Raw genomic sequence first — 20,604 nt, 5'->3', positions numbered from 1 at the left:
TTCTTAAGTCTTTCTATTTCACGATCCTTACTTTGCTCTGGGGGTGGGTCACAAAGCATGGCACTTACCGGATCGGTACGCGCGTCGTCGGCCCAGATAAGTCTTGTTTTATTGTTGTCCCGGTGAGGAGGCGTCTTGTCCGCTATGGCCGTTCCCTTGACTTTGTCGGCCCATGTGGATCCGTTGATTCCTTCCCCGGGTTTCGATGCAGCCTGTTGGCTCCGATCTCTTGATCCGGATCGCGTCCTGGATTGGGATCTGGATCTGGGTCGGGATCTGGACACGCTTCTTCCCCTGGAGCGTGAGCGACTGCGGGACCTGGACCTGCCGCGGGACCTTGAGCTTGGCTGCGTGTCGTTATTGTCCTTGTTGACGTTGGTTGCTAGTGCTCTTTCGTTTCTCCGTTTTCTGACCACGTATGGAGTTGTATAGCGCTGCTTACACACTTTGTCCGCAGTTGGGTGTGGGCCACCACACAGTTCACACCTGGGTTGGCACTGATGTTTGTCAGTCGGATTCACTGCACCACAGCCTCGGCATATTCTCTCTTGCGGAGACGGGCACACATCAGCTCTGTGACCGACCCGACCGCAAGCGTAGCATACGTCGACTTGTTTCTTGTATAGTGAACACCTTACAAGGACCGGGCCATATCTGACGAAATTCGGAACCTTGTGTCCATCAAAGGCGATGATCACCGTACCGGTATTCTTGATTCTTTTAACGGCGAGAGCCAAAGGGTTTCTTGAGTTGACTATGTTCTTCTCCAGCTCCGTCGGGCCATCTGCTAAGTCAACGTTCCTTATCACTCCCTTGCACGTGTTGTGAGGTGCAGCCTCATATGCGTTGATCTCGAAGCTGCATCCATTCAGGTTAATTGACCTGATTCTCACATATTTCTCAGCATTCTCTCGTTGCGGCGTACTCGCCACAATTATGTTTTGGTTCACGTTCGGGCATATGATGTCTGATGCAATGTGGTCCGAGCTTAGACCAGCTGCTTCAACGATGGTTTTGCCTATCTTGGTAGAGCCAATCTTGCTAATATTGAGTCCGCCGCGTGGTCGGAGTATGATTTTAAAGTGATCTTTCGGCAAGTATGGCATTCGGGATGCCCTGGCGACCCTGTTCTTGACTCGACTGCCGTTCTCGAATGTTCTAGGCGACGTAGCCATATGAGGCCTAGCTCCGGCTGAATTGCCGCTAACAGCGGATCTGGTAGAAATTCGCCTAGAAACTGCTGCCTGCCATCCGTACTCTTCGGTGCACTTGTCGGGAGGTAGTTCCTCCCCATCCATCATGACTTGCATGCCTGACTCGCCTCCAATTGCCACACTCAGGCAGCACCTGGCCTAGCGCGGCGGCAATGGTGGCTGCTCGAAAAAGTCTCTTAAAATGTGAATAGTCGACCCACCGTAGAAATCCTGGTGTCGCCGTAATCCTCTTGATGCTAAGCGTCGATTGATGTAACCGAACCAAGGATACACTCAGACTAATGGGTCGAAACCGATGTTGAAACCGGGAGCCGATCTTTCTCCATGTTCTTCGATGCTTCTTTTGCCGGTTGCTACGGCGTGCTGCGCGGTTCACTGTATTGTATACAGCAATGAACCCATGGTCAGCTGTTTGTAATAATAATAATAATAATAATAATAATAATAATAATAATAATAATAATAATAATTCAATCACATCTTTATTACAGTGCCCAGGAACAGCTACGTAGCCTTCATACTGGTGCACTTCAAACGTAATACACGAGACAAAATATACAGGGAAGACAAATGTGGTAGACAAAGCATTGTGAAGGGATAGAGAAACAAATATGGAAGCACGAAATGAGGCGGCGGTCTTAAATGTTAGTTAATCATACAACATGATTATCTACATTTATACAAAACACACGGACTCTGAAATAATCAATAAACGCCGAATACTTATTACATGCGCTTTTTTTTCTTTCTTTCCTTTATTTATTCCTTTTTTAGGAATCGAGCCATAGGACTGTTCTTAATGCATCAAGGCCGATAAAAAAGATTTAAAATGGTGCCTGGTATTCTTTGCGCCATGGAAAATTGCTCATGATCCCGAATCTTTGGGCAGTGTATAATGCCGCGGACCACGTTATGAAGGAACAAAAGGTCTGGTTTATTACGTCTTCACTTTAGAGGTGTCAGCTGACGTATATTTGAGAGGACTCGTCTACGGTTGCTGGAGCATGGTGGCTATGGACGCTTGGAGGTGTCATGCGACCAGTTGCTATCTACGGGCGACGGAGTTCGTGGCGCGTTTCTGGGGATCTTTTCGAAGGCGATCCACGACAGCCGTTTTTCGTGCGTGTGCTCGCCTTTGAATATGCGTGCGTGAGCGCGGGCTCAATTCGTGCACCCATACGACGCAGTTGCTGCGCAGCAGCAAAGGCGTCGTATGGGTGCACGAACGCGTGCTACGTCGTACGCGTGCTTGTTATCGGTGTCATTGCTTCGCCCTTCGAGCGAAACTGTAATTAATAAAATACTGCACATTTATGGGAGTTGTATTTGTGAATGTGTAGCGAAGCTGACACTGCTCTTTAGAGTACGCGTTTCACTTTTTATTACAAATTTCTCTGAAAGAAGGAGCCACCAATGTTCTTTTTTTTACATTTCAGGTTTCGAGAAGAATTGAAGTTGATCAGCGAAGACATCAAGAAAAGAAACTGTTGCAAAGACATCCCCTACCCGTATCTCGACCCGGAGATAGTTCCGAATTCCATCAGCATTTAGTACACGCGAACCACCGTGTACTAGCCCATCAGGCAGTACGAGGGAATCTGTTTAATACCCATCATCAAACCCGACGACCACAGTCACTGCTCAATTGTCTATTTAAATTTTATCGCAGCTGTACATAAACACGCTAACATTCTGCCCGTATGCAAGCGACGTGCGTTTCTTTTAACGCGCTGCGTCAAATAAAAAATGCTGTTTATTAAACTGAAAAACGTGTTAAATTTCCTGCGTTTCGCGTAAATGCGCAGCGACATCTACGGGTGAGTAACATTACCAGTGAGCATGCACCAGTTCCGGTAGTTAAGTTCCCCCACGTGCGCAAGCTATGTGGAACAGAAGTTGAACGACGCCCTTGTGCCTGTGTATATATATCCTGAAAAAGAGCACGCTGCAGCTCTGTCTGCTAACGGACGAAATTGAAGAATCCTCATCCGTCAGAGAGCAGCACCAAGGTACAGAGGTCGTTAAGAAATAATGATCGCAGAATAGAGGGTTTTCTTCAATTTCCAACTCACGCGGCTTTCACTTGTAGTTTCGGGCTACTCTTTAATGAGACTTGCTGCACTTCGCTGATTTCCGCCAGAAATCATCGGCCATATAGTACTGTAGTAACAGTGAGTCGTGCTCACGCAGAAGGCCACCTCGAAGAGAACGAGAGGCGTGCTCTCTTCGAGCCGTGACGTCACGACAGAAGAGCTCTCGGAGGGTTCGGCGAGCGACACTTGTTTTCTTCCGGAGCCCGAACCTTTCCACTACGAGTGTTGGCCTTGACGGCTCGAGTCACCATCGAGACGCAGTCTTTTCGGTTTCCGAATCATCATGTACTCAACCACAAGTATATTTAAGGCTACAGACCTTGTGTTCCGAGAGCACACACTGAATGCCCGATAGTTGCTAACATTGAATAATTATTAGAAATTCGTTACTTGCACGTCTCTTTACGTTTGCTAAAGTTATCGGCCTTTCCTATTTTAATGGTTCGAGAACGCAAGTAGGAGCCACCGGATGAGTCTTGAGTTAATCACTCTTGAAAGAGCTTGTGAATCAGTTCAGTGACATGTCTGTCTCATCAGAACTGAAAGCCGGGCGAGCTGGTATTTATTCATTGTCGAACAGCGACGGGTATACATAGACGCACCGGCGCACACAAGCGCTAAATTCCTGCGGAATTTATTTTGGAACACTAAAAGACAGAAATGAGCATGTGCAAAATAAGGGCCAACGAAGGTTAACAAAACAAGAAAAAACAGCAAAGCTATGCAGATCACTTGGCGTTTAGGGAAAGAAATTGCTTCATTCTTTGGATCAGCGCTGAAAACTATGGCAACAGAAAAAGGGAAGAGCACAGGACCAGCGCTCGGAATGCATGAATTCCAACTCGCCCAGCTCTCAATCTTCCAGAAATTATTTTTCTGTCACTGCAAGGTGCTCTTTGACGCACATAATAGTGATGTTTTCAATATAAATATTACTATTATTCTATTAGTTCCGCTCAGTTGAAATAAGAACTAATGTGTACCAAGAAAAAGACGTTCATACCTATCGTCTTTGCAATAGGTAGGTAAGTGCGAGTAATTATCATTGTCAAATGAATGCAGGCGTTCTTTTGGCCTGGTAATAATGCACCGACCCTTTCGGTTTATACTAACACAGCCACAAGTTAACGTCAACAAGTACTCAGCGCGTGCTTTGCATCTTACAAATTTCAAATTTTCTTTTATGTGCCAAGCACTTGTTCCGATGTTTTCTCTGCCTTCTTTGTCGCAGCTTTGCGAAGTTATTTCAGCTTGTTAGAGCAACTAGAGACAACAACACCACCAAACTTGTTGGATAATTCTTTAGTCCATGCGAAAAACGATGGATGTATGGAACGAAATGCGCACGCCTTCACTTTCTCCTGTACTGGCTCCTTTATTGGCTCTTGGTGCTAACCTAACCATACTCATACATTTTTCAGCCGGTCTACAAATAGTAGGCTGAAGAAACACCACTAATTTCAGTTTCGTTGCTTGATTGAAAAACCTCATTCACACTGTGGAAACGTGATTCGAACCCTGCTGATCTATACTGCACGATTACGCAAATACGATTTTTACTGTCTTGGAATGTCAGCAGCTGTAATGTGAGTATTAGAGATCTAGCATCATTTAATATCAAGAAGGTTAGGTTTCATTGCCATGACAGTGTCAAGCCCAGAAATCGCACTTAATTTTATTTGCAAATGTCATGAATGAGCGTCAGGCCTAACCAACATTCGAGCAACACGATGTTGACAGTGTTGTAGCCACGTTTAGACCTTTGAGAAATAAATAGATAATCAACAAATTACAAAACATGATTCAAATAAATTATTAATTGATTAATATTCTATATATTTATTTATTTATTTATTCGTAAATTAAATTGCTAAATGAACTTAACTGTGCAAGCTTCGTTGCGTATTATGTCACTCAAGACTGTTGCAACTCTACAGCCAATACATATGACAATTTTTTGGACAAGCAGTAGAGTTACGTTTCAATATTTGCATGTTAATTTTGCATGAATTGTTACCAGCCGTTGTTGCTTAGTGGCTATGGTGTTGGGCTGCTGAGCATGAGGTCGCGGGATCGAATCTCCGCCACGGCGGCCGCATTTTGATGGGGGCGAAATGCGAGAACACCCGTGTACTTAGATTTAGGTGCACGTTTAAGAACCCCAGGCGGTCCAGATTTCTGGAGTGCCCCATTACCGCGTGCCTCATAATCAGAAAGTGGTTTTGGCACTTATAATGCCATATTTTGTAAAAATATTTTTGCGCCCCCTCCACGCAGACTGATGTAGTTGTTGAGATAAAAAAAATGTGGGCACACTTAAGGATTCCTTCGGCTCTGAAACCGTGCATTTTACTGTAAGAGCACCAGGTGATCACAGCTGACACCGCCCTCTGCGAATGATGATCCTCTACGAAAATGGCACAAGCCCCCGCAGGGGGATAGGTCAAGCATCCAAAGGCAGTAGGAAAAAAGAAAGCAATTGAATGTTTCGCGGAAACTGTGAATGAAAACGTGCCGCAATCTTAATAGATGATGTGCACCAGAGAGCTTCACCTGCTCAAGAACTTCTATCCGAATTCTATCCTCTCCCGCTGTACAGTAAACGCCTAGGTGGCCTCCGAATCGCGTGCACGTGCATCAACGCAACTCCCCGCACGAATAACAAAGCAAACGCATGACGCGACCAGTTCCCAAGTGCAGTTTGCCGCGTGGCGCACGAGTTCGAATCCAGGTGTCGTTGGGCAGCTTTGTCTTCCTGCGTCCTATGGCCAAGTGCAGGCCTGACAACGATGCCTGGACGACCACGATCGTGATCATCGCCAGCGTAACGGCAGCGCCGGCGGACACGCCGCAAACGAGACCTAAAGTGTTGCCGCCGTGCAAGGAAAGTACGAGAATAATGACATTGAACACACCGCAAGACGTGAGCCAGTGTGCGTGAAAAAAAATTGGCAGTTTTGAAACAGTAGTCATTGAATTCTTCAATTTTATTAGTAATGTACATTTCACAAGCAAGAATGAGAAGACGCCTTCGTAATAACACATTACGCGCTGATCGATCCAAGAAAAATTAGAAAGTTCTATACCAGCCGTTTTTTTTTTCAATAAATATATTTGAGCCAGAGCACACGTTAATAATTGCTACGTCTCTTTATAAATTTTCCCTCACTTTCTTGGTAAAATGGTTCAGAGTGTGTTGCCATTCTGTTTCCATGACGCACCGCAGTTATGGTAGATTAAAATAGGGCATATAAAGTTCTGTTCAGCCAAACGTGTTTATCATATTATTTTCATTTTCATTGACCATTGTTCTTTATAAATCCTGTGAAAGAAATGGCCGGTCTCATATCGCTCCCCATTATTGCACTAATGACAAAGCGGCTGTATCTGTCATGCGTGCTCACTGACAAAAATACTGCCCAAGTTGTACACCACATTCATCACATAATAGGTGTTCCTGCATTTAATGCAGGACCCAGAAGCCTCTGCCCTTTTGTTCGTAACTATATGAGACAAAAACCTGGCTGCGTGTACAAGATTGTTTTTCGTTTTCCAACACAGCTGATGCTGTGCAAAGTAGCCCCAAAAAGAAGTTTAGGCAAATACAGATACTGTCGTAGGTTTGCTGCCCATCAGATTCATTCGGAACGCACACACAACAAAAATAAAACATTAGGATTTCATACCTTCCACGCTAAAGCAGCACACATAGTGGTGACACACTAGGAAAAAGAATTGAAAATCACAAATACAGATCACACCTCGCATATATTTGCGTGATGATCGACATGAGTGATTCAACGGAGAGGTAACGCAATAGGAAATGAAACGCTTCACTGGTACTTCAGCGTTCAATTGTGTCTGAACCCTTCCTTACTCTAGATGCCTGATATTTCAGAAGAATGCTGTCAAAGCAAAAATGCCGCAGTGGGCAGTAAGAAAAATGACGTGCTTTCTGGGAGAATTGTATTACCAATTTTACTTTATAGGTTAGACAGTAGTAAACAATTCAACAGCCCATCGTCCATTTCATCATCAGAAAGATGGATCTCTGCACTTCTTTCGCATGATTGCGGCAACAGCGACACACGCGGCATCATTTCAACGAGTCTTAGTATCCCATTCCGGTCAGCACCAGGTTTAGAAATCCTATATGCCCTAAACAAGCACACGTACACCACATCCCACTGGCTAGAAATCGACTATGAGTGCAAATATAGTTGTGACAGAACAACAGCACGCATTTATTTACAACTCATACGCTCAGGTTGGTCCGAAAATATCGTCAAAATAACTGAGGTTCAAGAATGTCTTAGTTGCAGAGAAAATGACAGCTGGAATAAAAAGTTTTACGTTGGAAGTTTGCGAATTGCGTTTGTCAATAAAAACATTTAGCAGCCATGTCTAGAATCCATAACTCAGCACCAAAGAAACTTTTGGCAATTCTATAAACTACGTATATTAGGGCGTATAATGAAGACGGAATAAATGTGTAAGTTGAGAGTGCATGTCAGATCGCTACTATCCAAGGCAAAAATATATTTTTGTAGAAAAAGAAATAGACGCATCAATCGAAATTTGCTTCTGAATATAACAATTCGACGTTTTCTTTTATATGTGCTAAACTTCATTCAAGTAGCGACGGTGGCATCCAAATGACAGCTTTTCTGCACTATATATATATATAGGGCGAGCTCTAAATGAGCACCCCTCTTAAAGCTGTACGTTCGATTTTATGTTATTTTAACATAAGAATCGGTTATTCCTTTGTGGTGGTAAGTGAAGTACAACATGAAAGAGACTTCTTCACATTCCTTAGAACATGGATATTTATTGTTACGATAACGAATGTCCAACATAGAGAAAAATTTCCTTTTCTAGCCGGGGCCGATCTATTCCCGCGTGGGGAAAGTATTGAATATCCTACAATCACCGCACTGGACAGCTTTGTTGCGACGAGTCCTTTGTGCAGACGCATCACTCGAGGTTATGCGTTTCCAAGCGGCACAAAACTCCTACTGTTGATCAATTCTAGCGTCTGCAAAATAGTCTCCGTTGCATTATGCTATGTAGATCTACTTTTGAAAAGAAATACCATTTATTATAAACAGCAAGGGAGTTCAGTGGTTCCATGGAGTTCTCATGCACACCATTACGGTGCTCTACCAATGAATGAAGACCTCTAATTTTGTGTACATTGCGGTCACCAGAAATAGGTTGAGAGGCGAGGAAGATAGCACATGTACCAAATTCCCAAATAGAAGTGCATGACGCGAACTGCAACTCGCAGATCGTAATATTGGCAGTGTTGTAAGAACATTACTATCGACAAACGATTCTGTATTCTCGTGAACAAGACATTCAAAGCTTTTGCGAGCACATGTCGATGTTTGTGGAAATTAGATCCGATAACGAATAATTATACAAACACTATCGCCTAACGCCTGCCGATTCTTTCAAAAATATCAGTGAAGTAAATTTGAATGCTGAGCACCTAATGGATTTGGCAATATTATTGGGCGTGTGTTTTTCACTGTGTTCGGAGGACTAAACATAGATTCGTGTTTTCCGCAGAAACGTACTTGAATGAAGAAAACAACTGAGTACACAGACAGTTGATACGAATGGAACATTAAAATTAGTGGAGGTGGAGCATATGTTGAGGAGCATTGCTTTTGTCTTGAGTGAAACATGATGCATATGAGAAATATGGATATGCTACAAGACACCGATATATAACAATTGACTTTTCATATGCACAACATACAAACAGCTACGAAGTCTATAGATAAAAACTTGTTCAACACTTTGTGAGCATTTGACCATCATGTACTGGTCTCGCGTTTGCGAAATTCTGTATAAAAAGATGCACTTTGTATACATTCATATCGTTGGCAGCTTCAGTCGTAGGATTAATCAGTTGTCTGGAAAATAATTGTGCGGCATGACAGAGTGACACGTGGAAGGGATTGCGTGGGGTGACAGTAGAAAAAAGAACCGCATGTCTTGTTAAGTGCTATAAGACGTGCTACCGACAGGCAGACGAGTTCGCAATTATAATGGATGAATATTATTTAAAACACGGTTTGCGTTAAGCCGCAGAGGCCAAATTCCCCCATTTCGGTCTACACCTCTATCAAGGCTTTCTCCTCCCAACGCATAAGGCTTTACAGGACAAAATCGACTCCTTGAAATTTTAGAAACTAACTTGGAAAATGAATTTTGTCTTAAATGTGTTTCACATTTATTGTGTCAGCGTTCATTTTCATCTATAATTGGTATTATAACTGAAACTAGAGAATAGTCACGGTACGTGTGAAGGTAAGCTGCCATCATAAAACAATGAACGTGAAATGCAAACATAACGAAGGATGTGGATGAAAATTAAGTGTTCGCTCAGAAAAACACTTCTCGAGAGAATTCCGGCCTCCTGCACACGCTGGCATGATAAATGCTGAGTCTTGGCTTCAGCGGAACCAACGTTATAGATTCCGGCTTGGGCCCCTAACAGGAGAGTTACGCGCAGGCCAGTGGTTGGTCGATGTACTCCTTTTCGGGTATTTGAGCTTCTTCCGTGGGCGCTGCATCTTCACCCTGCGGAAATGTGCACTTGAATCACTTTAATGTACATCGGTTGCAGGCTGTCGCAAGTCGAGTGCCAGCCGCCTTACACGTGCTGCGAGCACGGCGCAAATGGGCTGCGTGAATCACGTACGCGCAATTGCGCGCAAAAGTCTGAGGACCACAGGTGCTACCAAAAAAGAACAATTTTTCACAGAACCTAGGCATGCAGGCTGAAATCAAGTGCTGCAACCTATTTATGACTGTTCTACCAATTGCAACTTATTGAGACAGCTCCAGCTTGCCCCAAAGTGCTGTGCTAGAAGAAATCTTTATTTATCACTGAAGCCATGGTTTGTGGAGCCTTGCTCGCGATCGTACGTAGTGTACTGTGCTTGTTACTTCGTACCATGCTACTGCAAACATTAACATTTATTTCATCCGCTAGAGGAAACTTGGTATTCGCTATGAGACCCAAGTTATAAGTTCGGCTGTCAGAGAAAAGTTGCCGTCTACAGATCCTATGCCTATAAGCCAATAAGTAACTTGTAGAGAAGAGCACCTTTGCCATATGAAATATTTGTTATGGCCTCGAATCGAGGCCGGGCACATTTCAAGAAGAAAAAGTAGGCAATGCGACAAGTCTGGCGAGGATGTTTTAGCAACGAACATTTTACGTTCCACATCACCGAGAGTGCAGAGATCTTTTGGACGAAAAGTGAGCTGCCTCGGGAAAACTTTGTGAGCACACAGAACGTCATATTCCAGCTGCTGCTCAGGCAAACCATTTCTGGCAATACGTTATGCATGTAAAGGATTAAGAATAGTTATTACATTCATGCGTCCCTAGGCACCACAGAATCTGCATACAGGTCGGTAACTATGTGCTTATATTTTGTCAGAGAACTTTGTGCAATATTCGATAATGTGTCTGCTTTGTAGCGTGGCCAAGTTCAAGCAATATGAGTACTTGTGCCCACTAATATCGATGGTAGTGGCAGACATTTGTACCGTTCTTGCAATTAAATCTTTGTAGCACACGCCCCCTCTGCCATACAGTCCGTTCAACAAAAGTTCCTGCACCTGCTATTCCAACATTACGCGTGTCGCCCTAAAGTCAGCACTGAAATGAACACTGCAAATTAATGTCCGAGTCAGTGCAACAGCACCATTTCGGACACGCACCAAGAGCAGCCTGGTGCAACCCCGCCCATTCTGAGGCTTCTTGTACGCACCTTGGTGCATGAAGAACTGCGCGCGCACGCGCGGTACACGATCTCGATGAATCCCACAAGGAGGCCAAGCGCCACTCCTCCGCCGAGGATGAAGAATACACCCAGGAAATTCTCTAATGTCATCACGAGGCCATCCTGTAAGAAGAAATTCGGTTAGGCTATTGCCATCTCCCAGTTAAACACTATAGGGGTTGGAATATGGGGCCAATCAGGTCTACTGCTCCAACAAAAGAACCACATAAGCGCTAATTTTTCAGAGTACTGAAAGTCCGTCCTGAATATTAGGCACGTGACAACTACAGGTGCATTCGTATGCAGCAGTATTTCAAAAAAGCATGTCAGTAAGGCTTCACAAAAACAATTGTCCAGAAGATAACGATATTAGCTTATTTTCCTGCTGGGCTTTATTAAAGAGAACCAGCTTTAGATACATACATATGATACCTGTATGTGTATTGCAGACATATAAGATCTACGAGGGCAGAAAATTCAGATGTCTTACTACTTGAGCTGCAGGCCATGCATAACGCAGTCAAAAACTCCAATACGCTGAAGAGCATTAGTGTTATTGACTGCTATAGACTTGTTCAGCACTGTACATCACATTAAATATATTTAGAAGATGCCACAATTTTGCGAAGACATACACAATATTTGCACATCTTCCCCATTCATCACCTATGTACACTGGGTGGAGGGATACCGTCATGAAACGTACTACAATAGTCTAGCCGAGAGACATGCACACTATACTTCAGCCCCAGAGGTCCCACCTTATTCCCTCTATTCTGTGTTTACACCCATTTTTATATATGCTTACCTTTCTGAAAACTTCTTGACAGACAGATTTTTCAGTCCACCACTTTTTCTTTAGCTTTAACAGCTCCCCAGTTTCTGTAAGCCTGGCAATGGCTTCATCAAGAGGCATTCTGTTGAAGATAAAATAGATGCGCAAAATCACAAACTACGCGCTAGTGCACTCAAGCACAGCATGCGATATTTTCTGTCGTGCTTTGTGAGCGTTTGTGTGTAAAATAATAGCAGCTGAAGTGCAATCAAGATTTGTTACGCAGAAAAGTTAGTTCCATTCGATTATTTCACATCTTTTGTGAGTACAGAAGAACTTGTGCCGTGCCTACCATTCTTGAAGTGCGAAACGGAAAAAAAATAATGCTCGATTTTTCTGTAATATAAATGCTGAAGGTAGGCACACTTTCGTCCTTGTAGCAAGAGTTTTTTCTGTTCCTAACGAAAGACGCGCACAAAATATTTTAGGTGATGTAACAATGAAAAATCAATAACGCCATCGTTAGGGAACACTGAGAAAGACCAAGTTATTATAGTTATCAGCATCAAAAGCATCTGACTGTACAGCATCCCCTTTTAGGGTGCTTTTTAATCAACTACGTTAATAGGCGTTCGTGTCGTTCATGTCATGTCCCCTTTGTCGCACGACACATTCTTATGTCGTGAATCGTAGCTGATCTCGGAGTGGTCCTGGGATACCAACGTACAGAGCTGAGCTGAGCTGAGGTAGCATGACAGACTGGGAGGCTAAATTTGACACCCAGAGAGTAGTTGTGCGCGTGTGTGCGTGTGCGCTGTGTTCTGACAGTGTGAATCTCAGCTCAACGTAATGAAAGCATACGTTGTTCCCCACGTTGATAGCTAATGGGGCAACTAAGGGGCACAAAAAAAACGAAACGGAAGGGGGGGGGGAGCATTTATGCTACCTTATTTTTCCAGAAGTTGAGCAAAACGAGAATAAGGTGAAAGCAGGAGCCAACGTTTTGATAAGTGGACTTGTCTTCTTCAAGGCGTGGAAGGCGGGAGTCCTGGAAAACAAGTCCACTTGTCCAAACGCTTGCTCCTGCTTTTACCTTGTCCTCGTTGTACTCATCGTCTTGAATTTCCATCTCCCGCCTTCCCCGTGCTCTCCTTCATTTTTCAAGATGCGTTCTGTGTGGTGTTGGCTTTTATACAATGTGCCAGTCTAGTCCAGTGCTTGCAACTGTTTCTGTTTTTTTTTCTGTTTTGTTGCTATTCCATGCCAATCAATTCGGCTCATTTCTAGCCATCTTGCCTCAATTTACGATCTTGCCGTTTCGTCGTTGTTTCTATTTTGGTGTGGAGTAGGTTAGCTCCTGGTTCATTCATTGTCACATTGTCACATGTCGCATTCATTTCTTTGCTCCCCCTCCTTCAACAACGAATAATATCCAACAAAGCAGACTGGTGAGCAAGTTGGTATTGCGTGTTAATAGCATTTAGCGCAAAGAAACGCAAGACACGAGAGAATGCGCGTCCTGTGTGCCTTCCCTCGTGTCTTGCGTATCTTTGCGCTGAAAACTATTCACAAAGAACAAAGACCCTCGCGTCGACTGAGGCGGCGAATTCAATGCGCACCTGAGCGCCGAGTCCTTAGGCAGCGCCACGGCGAAGTTTCGTCGGCCGAAAGGCTCTCCCAGCGTGGCCGTGTCGCAGGGGCGTTGGCTGCTAATGTAGTCCGCCTTGTTGGCGTCCATAAAGAAGGCGTAGCGTCCCTTCGACGAGCGCACCCGCTCCACGCCGTCGCCGTCCGAGGCGGTGAACACGTGGGGCCTGTTGTTCATCGTTTCCCACATGCGCTTGTGCACGCTGGAGTTCAGGTTCGGGTTCTGCGAAAGGAACGAGATGTGCGGCGGCTTTTTTTATGTTGCAGCACCCGCGGCGCCAGAGTGGCTCGCCGGTATCAGACAATTAACGGCAATAATTTCAACAATCAAAACAACATGGTATTTACACCTACTACAACACACAGTTTGTAACCTAGTGCCCGCCATTTCTAGCTTCATACAGGACTACGTGCCAGATTTTCCTAGAATGGTTCGAACAGCATTCGAGTACTTGGTCATAAAGGCCAAGTTTCAGAGCGTATTACACACGGGCCTGGTCATATTGACTATCCCCTGCAACTTGATCACACCATAGGCGGAATTTGCTTTACACATTCCTATAACCGCTAATAAGACAGCTCTTACCGACGCGCTTTGCTCATTTAAATATCTTATTACGCTGCCACCTCTCAAACGCCACAGCGTGCAGCGCATGACGAACAGACACACAAGCGCTCCTTTCAGCTGGGTTTATTTCAATTATGGTTACCATATATATGAAATCTATTATCAAAAATATCACATCCTCGCTTTTCAGTTGATCTCTAATTCCATTACCGCAATCATTGCAAAGCGCTGTGATTAGCTCCACATTTCCTGTTACGTCTGAATAATCCTACGTCATCTTGCAAATGCTACGCGATCGCTGCCATATGTGTCAGTCGACACAGTGACATCTTGCTGCCGTCGCCGTTGTCGCCGCTGAGGTTGTACTGTTATCACTCCGGTGTCCGTGTCGTTCTCACCATTGCCGTCCTCGGTGCCACCTCTGTCATGCTGTTAACTGATTTGTCACACACTGCTTGTGCATCTTTTGTGTGCCCTCTACCCGAAGAAAATCGTAAGGAACGAGCGAACAAGTCTTGTCCTGTCTCGTTCAAAATAAAACTCATGCGCAGAGCCAGCCCACTCAGAGCGAGCAATACTGGTAACGACAATTCCACAACTGAGTCCACGTACAAACTTACAATTGACAGGAAGGAAAAGTTATTAGCATTTTGGAGTTAGCATAACGAACTAAGCTGATCATCGTTATTTACCGGCTTCCCCGTTGCGGCTTTTTACTGACCCTGCTCCGTTGTTCGATGGGAAATCAAACTTCAATTCATGCCTACTTACATGTCGTTGGAACCACGTGTGAATATGTAATGTTGGAAAGCCCATACGCAAATCCATACATTATCGAGTGCGGATGTTGCTCTTACTGCTATTCCCGATTACCTCGAAGTAGTTCCTGGCGGACGACTGCCTGGTGAATCCGTACTCGACGGCCGTCTGGTCGGCGAGGTCATCGGCCGTGGCAAGCCGTCGGGGCATCGTCTCGGTGGAGAGGAAGGGCACCAGGCTGGCCGTGTACGCAGAGAACACGAACACCACGAAGAGCCACCACACGTTCCCGATCAACCGCCCGGCGATGGACCTGTCCGCGAAGAAGCGAAAAGGGCTCGATTTCAAAACATTTTCATCCGTGCCTTCTTTACGGTGACAGCGTGAGAAGCTTCAAAAGGAACAGAAGCCGTGAAATTCAGAATATAACGAGAAATTCACGCATACCGAAAGTTACTAGTCAATAGTAAATGAGTAAATATACAGGAAAGCAATTCCATTCTCTTATTTAGGATAATAACATATTATTTTTCTATGTTGTACTTTCGCGATTGTGTTCGTTTGTTTTAGTTAGCTTGCTCTTCGTTAATACATCTCTACATTGTTATTATTAACCGAGGGTCCCGTTGCAGTCTTTGACCTTGGGACCCTCGTCTGTATATTGTATCTTACCAATGCATTGTATTTAAAGAATAATAAACTGAAAGTGAAACTGAAAGCGTGTCAGCACGTTTTGTCAGATCTGCGCCACGACATAAGTAGTCAGACGATGGTGCAAAAAATTTCACGATGGCGAAACAATAAGTGCATGTAACGTAATGACAACTGAAGACGGAAGACTTTTCCTACGCGGTAGGAGACGTGTTAGCAATTGCTTATAAATAAAATGGAGTGCGACTATGACGACAATGAAAGAGTAACGCACCTTCGAGGCTTACTCACCTGGCGTAATACGAATCAATGTAGTGCGGCGTGAAGGCCTCAAGCGTGTAGCAAAGACTTTTGAAGAGTGCGCCCGACGTGTGCCGCTCGACTCCTGGCTTTTCGGCAGCAGCAGAGGCTCGCGCCGTGAAGAAGCTCACGAGGAACATGACGATCATGACGACGGCCAAGCCGGTCACGAAGAAGATCCACAGCTCGAACGAGAAGGGCGCCAGAAAGGTGAGCATGCCACGGCCCAGCACGGGCTCGGTTCGCAGAACGAGTGCCACGGTGCCGGTCTCCAGGAAGGGCAGGCTGAAATCCACCACCTCGCGGCGCTCAGCCTTGACCAGGGTGGCGGCGACGCCCATGTCCACTTCCTGCGTGGTGGACGTGGTCGACTCTGACAAGCGCCGTCCTTTGCAGGCGCATACGCTCGCCGACTAGTGGGCTTCGGTTGAAAGCACAGTCTGAATACGCTGCTGGTACACTTTTGCACGCGAAAATACAATTCGCACTTCGTCACCTATCTGTGCAGCGGGAGAATGTCCAACCAGAACAACAGTGGCATGTGGGCATGGATGTACAAGACATGTATCCTCGAGACGCCAGCTTCGACGCCTGGTAAGGCTGCGACGGCGAAAATATGCCGAGCGCTGATGATTACGCAAACGTAACAGAAAGCCCAATACGCACAACATCAGCAACACTGTGGTTTTTGAAAATATTACAGCTGACATATCGTAACTTGGAAATCTACGTCAAACGAGAAACGAAACCAACCGACAGCCTGTGGTTTATTTACCGTTCACGAAAATGTTATTGTAACGTGGAAGAGTCGGTGCAGAAGTAGAAAAAATAGCAGGAGTAATCGTAGAAATTTCTGGGATGTTCGCGAAACTCGAGGCCTCGAAATTGCAATTCAATGAGTTCCCATTCATGCCGGCGTAATTAGAAATGAACGAGCGGATGAATTCGCAGAAAGTGCGATTGAATAAAGAGAAAAATGTACCATTCCGCTGTTCAGCAACGGGGTTATAAACATACCACGACACCTATCTGCGAGAAGGTAATCTGCGGCATGTTTCGATGAAGAGTCCAAACGATCAATAGTGTATGCCGTATAGACGATAGGCTTAAATTCACTGTATATGTGAAGATATCGTCAAGTCCAGAAACGTTTCATTGCTTTCGTCTTGGTGTGGCATACACGAAGCACGTTCTTCCTAAAATGTGCCGTGCAATCTACACGTCGCGTTCGTGTAAAATGGTGGGCGAGGATATAGCCAACGTGTTGCTAGGGCCAACGTGTTGTAGCTGGCGGTTATCACTTAGGTTGGCGCTGCCAGCTTTTTCTGTTTTTGTTCAGTATTCCTTAATGCAACGCCCAGCGTCACCGTGCCTTCTGCTTCCTAAGCGTTTGTTTTAAATTTCTTTCTTTTTCTTACGTGCTATGCAACTTGACGTCTATTCCGTTCACGTGCACTCTCTAAACCAGTTAAGGAGTTGCTACACCTTTTCGTTAAACCAGTCGATCGTGGCGGCATCAGCAGGTCGCCATTCGCCCCGCAAGGTGATGGCTTCGCGCCGGACGAGTTTAGAATAATTCCTGCACATTGCAGACACACACATATCCTAACCCGGTGATCCTTCACCTCTGCTACCCCGACATATATCCGTCCGACGACTGTAAAGCGTGCGGAGCCAGAGCGACGCTGCAGCACATGCTGTGGGCATGCGCCGGTAGCCAGCAGCAGGAGTCTCCGACGAACGGGACAGAAATGGCAGTCTCGAACCGAGGGGCGCGTTGGGAGGCGGCCCTGCTCAGCCACGACCTCGCCGATCAACTGTGGGCCGTCCGGCACGCCGAGGAAGCCGCCCGGGTCCAAGGACTCGAGGCCGTCACCTAGGCTGGGGTGCTTATGGCCCCACCCCACGCAAATCGCCGGGCATTTTCAATAAAGTTTTCACCACCACCATTCAGCACCATCCTGCATCATCAGCGCTCGGCATATTTTCGCCGTCGCAGCCTTACCAGGCGTCGAAGCTGGCCTCTCGAGGATACATGTCTTGTACATCCGTGAAGAATGGTTTTGCCGGTTTTGGGCGACCAATAATTGGCACTGTAGTGGCGGAACCTGAAGTTCACGGCGAATCACGTAGAACACTGTACGGCGAAGAAACTAAGCCGCGGAGACATTCTGCGCCCGTACGCGTTCGCCAGGTTTATACAGGCGAGACAGATGACCTTGATAGGAGCAACAGTGCTACGATGTCAGACAAAGCCCAACAACAAATCCTATAAATAAATACGCTCAATCCACTGGTGCATGCAATTGACTGGGATAATTTATCTGGTCAGTTAGTTAGTTAGTTAGTTAGTTAGTTAGTTAGTTAGTTAGTTAGTTAGTTAGTTAGTTAGTTAGTTAGTTAGTTAGTTAGTTAGTTAGTTAGTTAGTTAGTTAGTTAGTTAGTTAGTTAGTTAGTGACAAGTACTGCTATCTCGGAGAAGAGACGTAGAAGCAGTGCATACAAGAATAACAACAATAAAAATTACAAAAAAAATCAGGGTACCAATCGTGTGCATGCGAAATACAAACAATGGGGTGCAGTATATACAAATCCAAGATCGGAGGGGAGGGGGGGTAAAAACTTAGGAATTTTATTGATTATTTTTCATTTAGCTGTGCAGGTTTTTTCTTAGTAGATGGCAAGTCCAACTTACAGTTTGTGCGTTATTCACGTGACCGACATCTTTCTCACTGTAAGCAACACGAGTTGTACACGAAAATTTGTTCGTGCATAAGAACGGTCTGCGAGAAAGGGCGCCAACTAATCCTAGTATAACTGACGCGATCACAGAGCAGCCTGCCCTTCACTAGGTAGGAGCTCAAGGAACTGCGGGAGTTTCTGAATGCATTGTGACATTCTATTAGAATTGTCGCATCCGACAGGCAAGAAAGCATGAAGGCCAGAATCTTTCAACGCTCTAAGTGAAAAATATGGGACACTAGCACGGACTTCGCAGCTACGTGAAACTGTGCAGTTTACGCAGCCTCAACGAGTTGGCTATCGGTCATGAAGCGCCCGACTCTACTGACTAAATGTTTGCGTACGCTCAGGAAAGTGACACATTTACATTGTAGACAAGTTACTTCATCGAAGATGAAGCTATATAAGCACTGCGTCGCTCTACGGGTGTGCAGCTACGGGGCAGGAGGCGCAGAACAAAGTGCCGCTCAGTTGATCGCAAAAGGTAGATCATCGCTGTCTGTCATAGTTGCGATTTTCAAAACATCTTTTTTTTTGTTTAGACTAATTTTTGGTATAGCTAAATTACACTATGGAACTCTGTCGCCCTGTCTTGTATACGTATGTTGACGAAACTTAAAATAGAACACTAAAACAATTTGCGTACAATACAGAGCATTCAAGCCCAAGCTCTGAGGATATGCTTTGGATTACCACGCAGTGCGTCTACGGCTGAGACTATTTCCATTGCTCAAGATTATTCAATCACGACGCACATAGTCGTCGAGACAATGAGTGCACTGTCAGGCACACTGCTCGGACCCCTTACCACCACCTTGCCGCCCTCACCTTGGAAAGAACCCGCATGTCATTTAGCACAACTGTCAGTGCATCTCGTGCCTCGCTTACATCGGAATACACACCTGCGGCAAGGTGGGGGTCTCCTCCATGGTGTTTGTGCCGTCCTGATGTGCACCTCGGAATTCCAGTACTTCAGAAAATGTCAGACCTACTACCGCTTGCACTAAACCAATTGATCTTAGTCGTGGTGTACGAGAAATACAGTAGCCACGTACACATCTATACTGACTGATCGACCACATCGACGAGTTCTGGGGGTGCTGTGTTTATACCGACAGGAGGAGTAACACTGCGATTGAAGACGTCACATTTCACGACGTCCACGGCTGCAGAGCTCACGGCTCTGCGCAGTGCGCTTCAATTTATTAACATGGAAGGTCCTGGTACATGGGCCGTGTTTTCCTAACCGAGTCTGGCTTTACACAGCATGCAGTCAATTCTCAGACGTGGAGCTCACGAACAGCTAACATACGAAATCGTCAAACTTCATCATGACGACAAAGAGAAAGGGCATGAAATTATTTTCCAGTGGCTACCGGGTCATTGCGGGATCAACAGAAATGATCACGCAGACAAAGCTGCCCGAGAGTCACATCAAGAACAACACATCATTCCCATTCCTCTTTCCAGGACAGACGCTGCAAGGCAGCTTCGTCACCTGGCACGCAAGCTCTCTTTAACACAGTGGAAAGCCTAGAATATAAGGCGCACCAGGTTATACGAACTGAACCCTTCGCTACAACTCCTACCTCCACCCGGGCTTCACCGACGTGAGGCATCACTTCTATATCGGCCGTGGTTGGGAGTGGCTTTCACGAAGGCGTACACTGCTTTAATTGGGATGACCGACAGTGCTGCATGCGACGTCTGCGGTGTGGAAGAGCAAATCGAACGTTTGTTGTGTCATTGTAATCGACTTCAGTCGGAAAGACAAACATTAGCTATCGCATTGCGATGACTGGACAATCGGCCGTCGGCTGTGCAGGTGCTACTTGAAGACCGTCCCCATCGCTCGTCGGCCCACAAAGCTATGAAGGCACTGTTGCCTTTCTTGAGGGTGACTGGCCTATGTGAACGTCTTTGACTCTCTCAGGCCCTCCGCGTGCCTGCGCGAGCTCAACGCGGTTTCCCTCCCCCTCCCCTCCCTCTCTGTACCTTATCTTTATATTTACTCTTTGCCCTCCACTAGAGTAGGGTAGCCAACCAG

General features: G+C 45.5%; 2 protein-coding genes across 4 annotated transcripts in view; one reads left to right on the top strand and one right to left on the bottom strand.

Moving 5' to 3' along the window:
• The window catches only part of LOC135895998 (polyunsaturated fatty acid 5-lipoxygenase-like), a 443,319-nt gene extending 440,336 nt beyond the window's left edge, over positions 1–2,983 (top strand). For all 3 annotated transcript variants that reach the window (XM_070535007.1, XM_070535009.1, XM_070535008.1), the window contains one exon: positions 2,651–2,983. In XM_070535007.1, coding sequence (XP_070391108.1) covers positions 2,651–2,765 — 115 coding nt within the window. In that variant the 3' untranslated portion in view covers positions 2,766–2,983. The remainder of the gene's footprint in view (positions 1–2,650) is intronic.
• Positions 2,984–6,326: 3,343 nt separating this feature from the next.
• The window catches only part of LOC135920204 (glutamate receptor 1-like), a 33,550-nt gene continuing 19,272 nt past the window's right edge, over positions 6,327–20,604 (bottom strand). Inside the window, exons 10-15 of the mRNA XM_065454367.2 lie at positions 15,807–16,165; positions 14,979–15,177; positions 13,510–13,760; positions 11,924–12,032; positions 11,104–11,238; positions 6,327–9,901 (exon numbers count right to left, since the gene is read on the bottom strand). Coding sequence (XP_065310439.2) covers positions 9,824–9,901; positions 11,104–11,238; positions 11,924–12,032; positions 13,510–13,760; positions 14,979–15,177; positions 15,807–16,165 — 1,131 coding nt within the window. The 3' untranslated portion in view covers positions 6,327–9,823. The remainder of the gene's footprint in view (positions 9,902–11,103; positions 11,239–11,923; positions 12,033–13,509; positions 13,761–14,978; positions 15,178–15,806; positions 16,166–20,604) is intronic.

This window comes from Dermacentor albipictus, chromosome 3 (genome assembly GCF_038994185.2).
Source record: "Dermacentor albipictus isolate Rhodes 1998 colony chromosome 3, USDA_Dalb.pri_finalv2, whole genome shotgun sequence".
Classification (NCBI taxonomy): domain Eukaryota; kingdom Metazoa; phylum Arthropoda; class Arachnida; order Ixodida; family Ixodidae; genus Dermacentor; species Dermacentor albipictus.
This window is presented reverse-complemented; position numbering and strand designations above follow the sequence as displayed.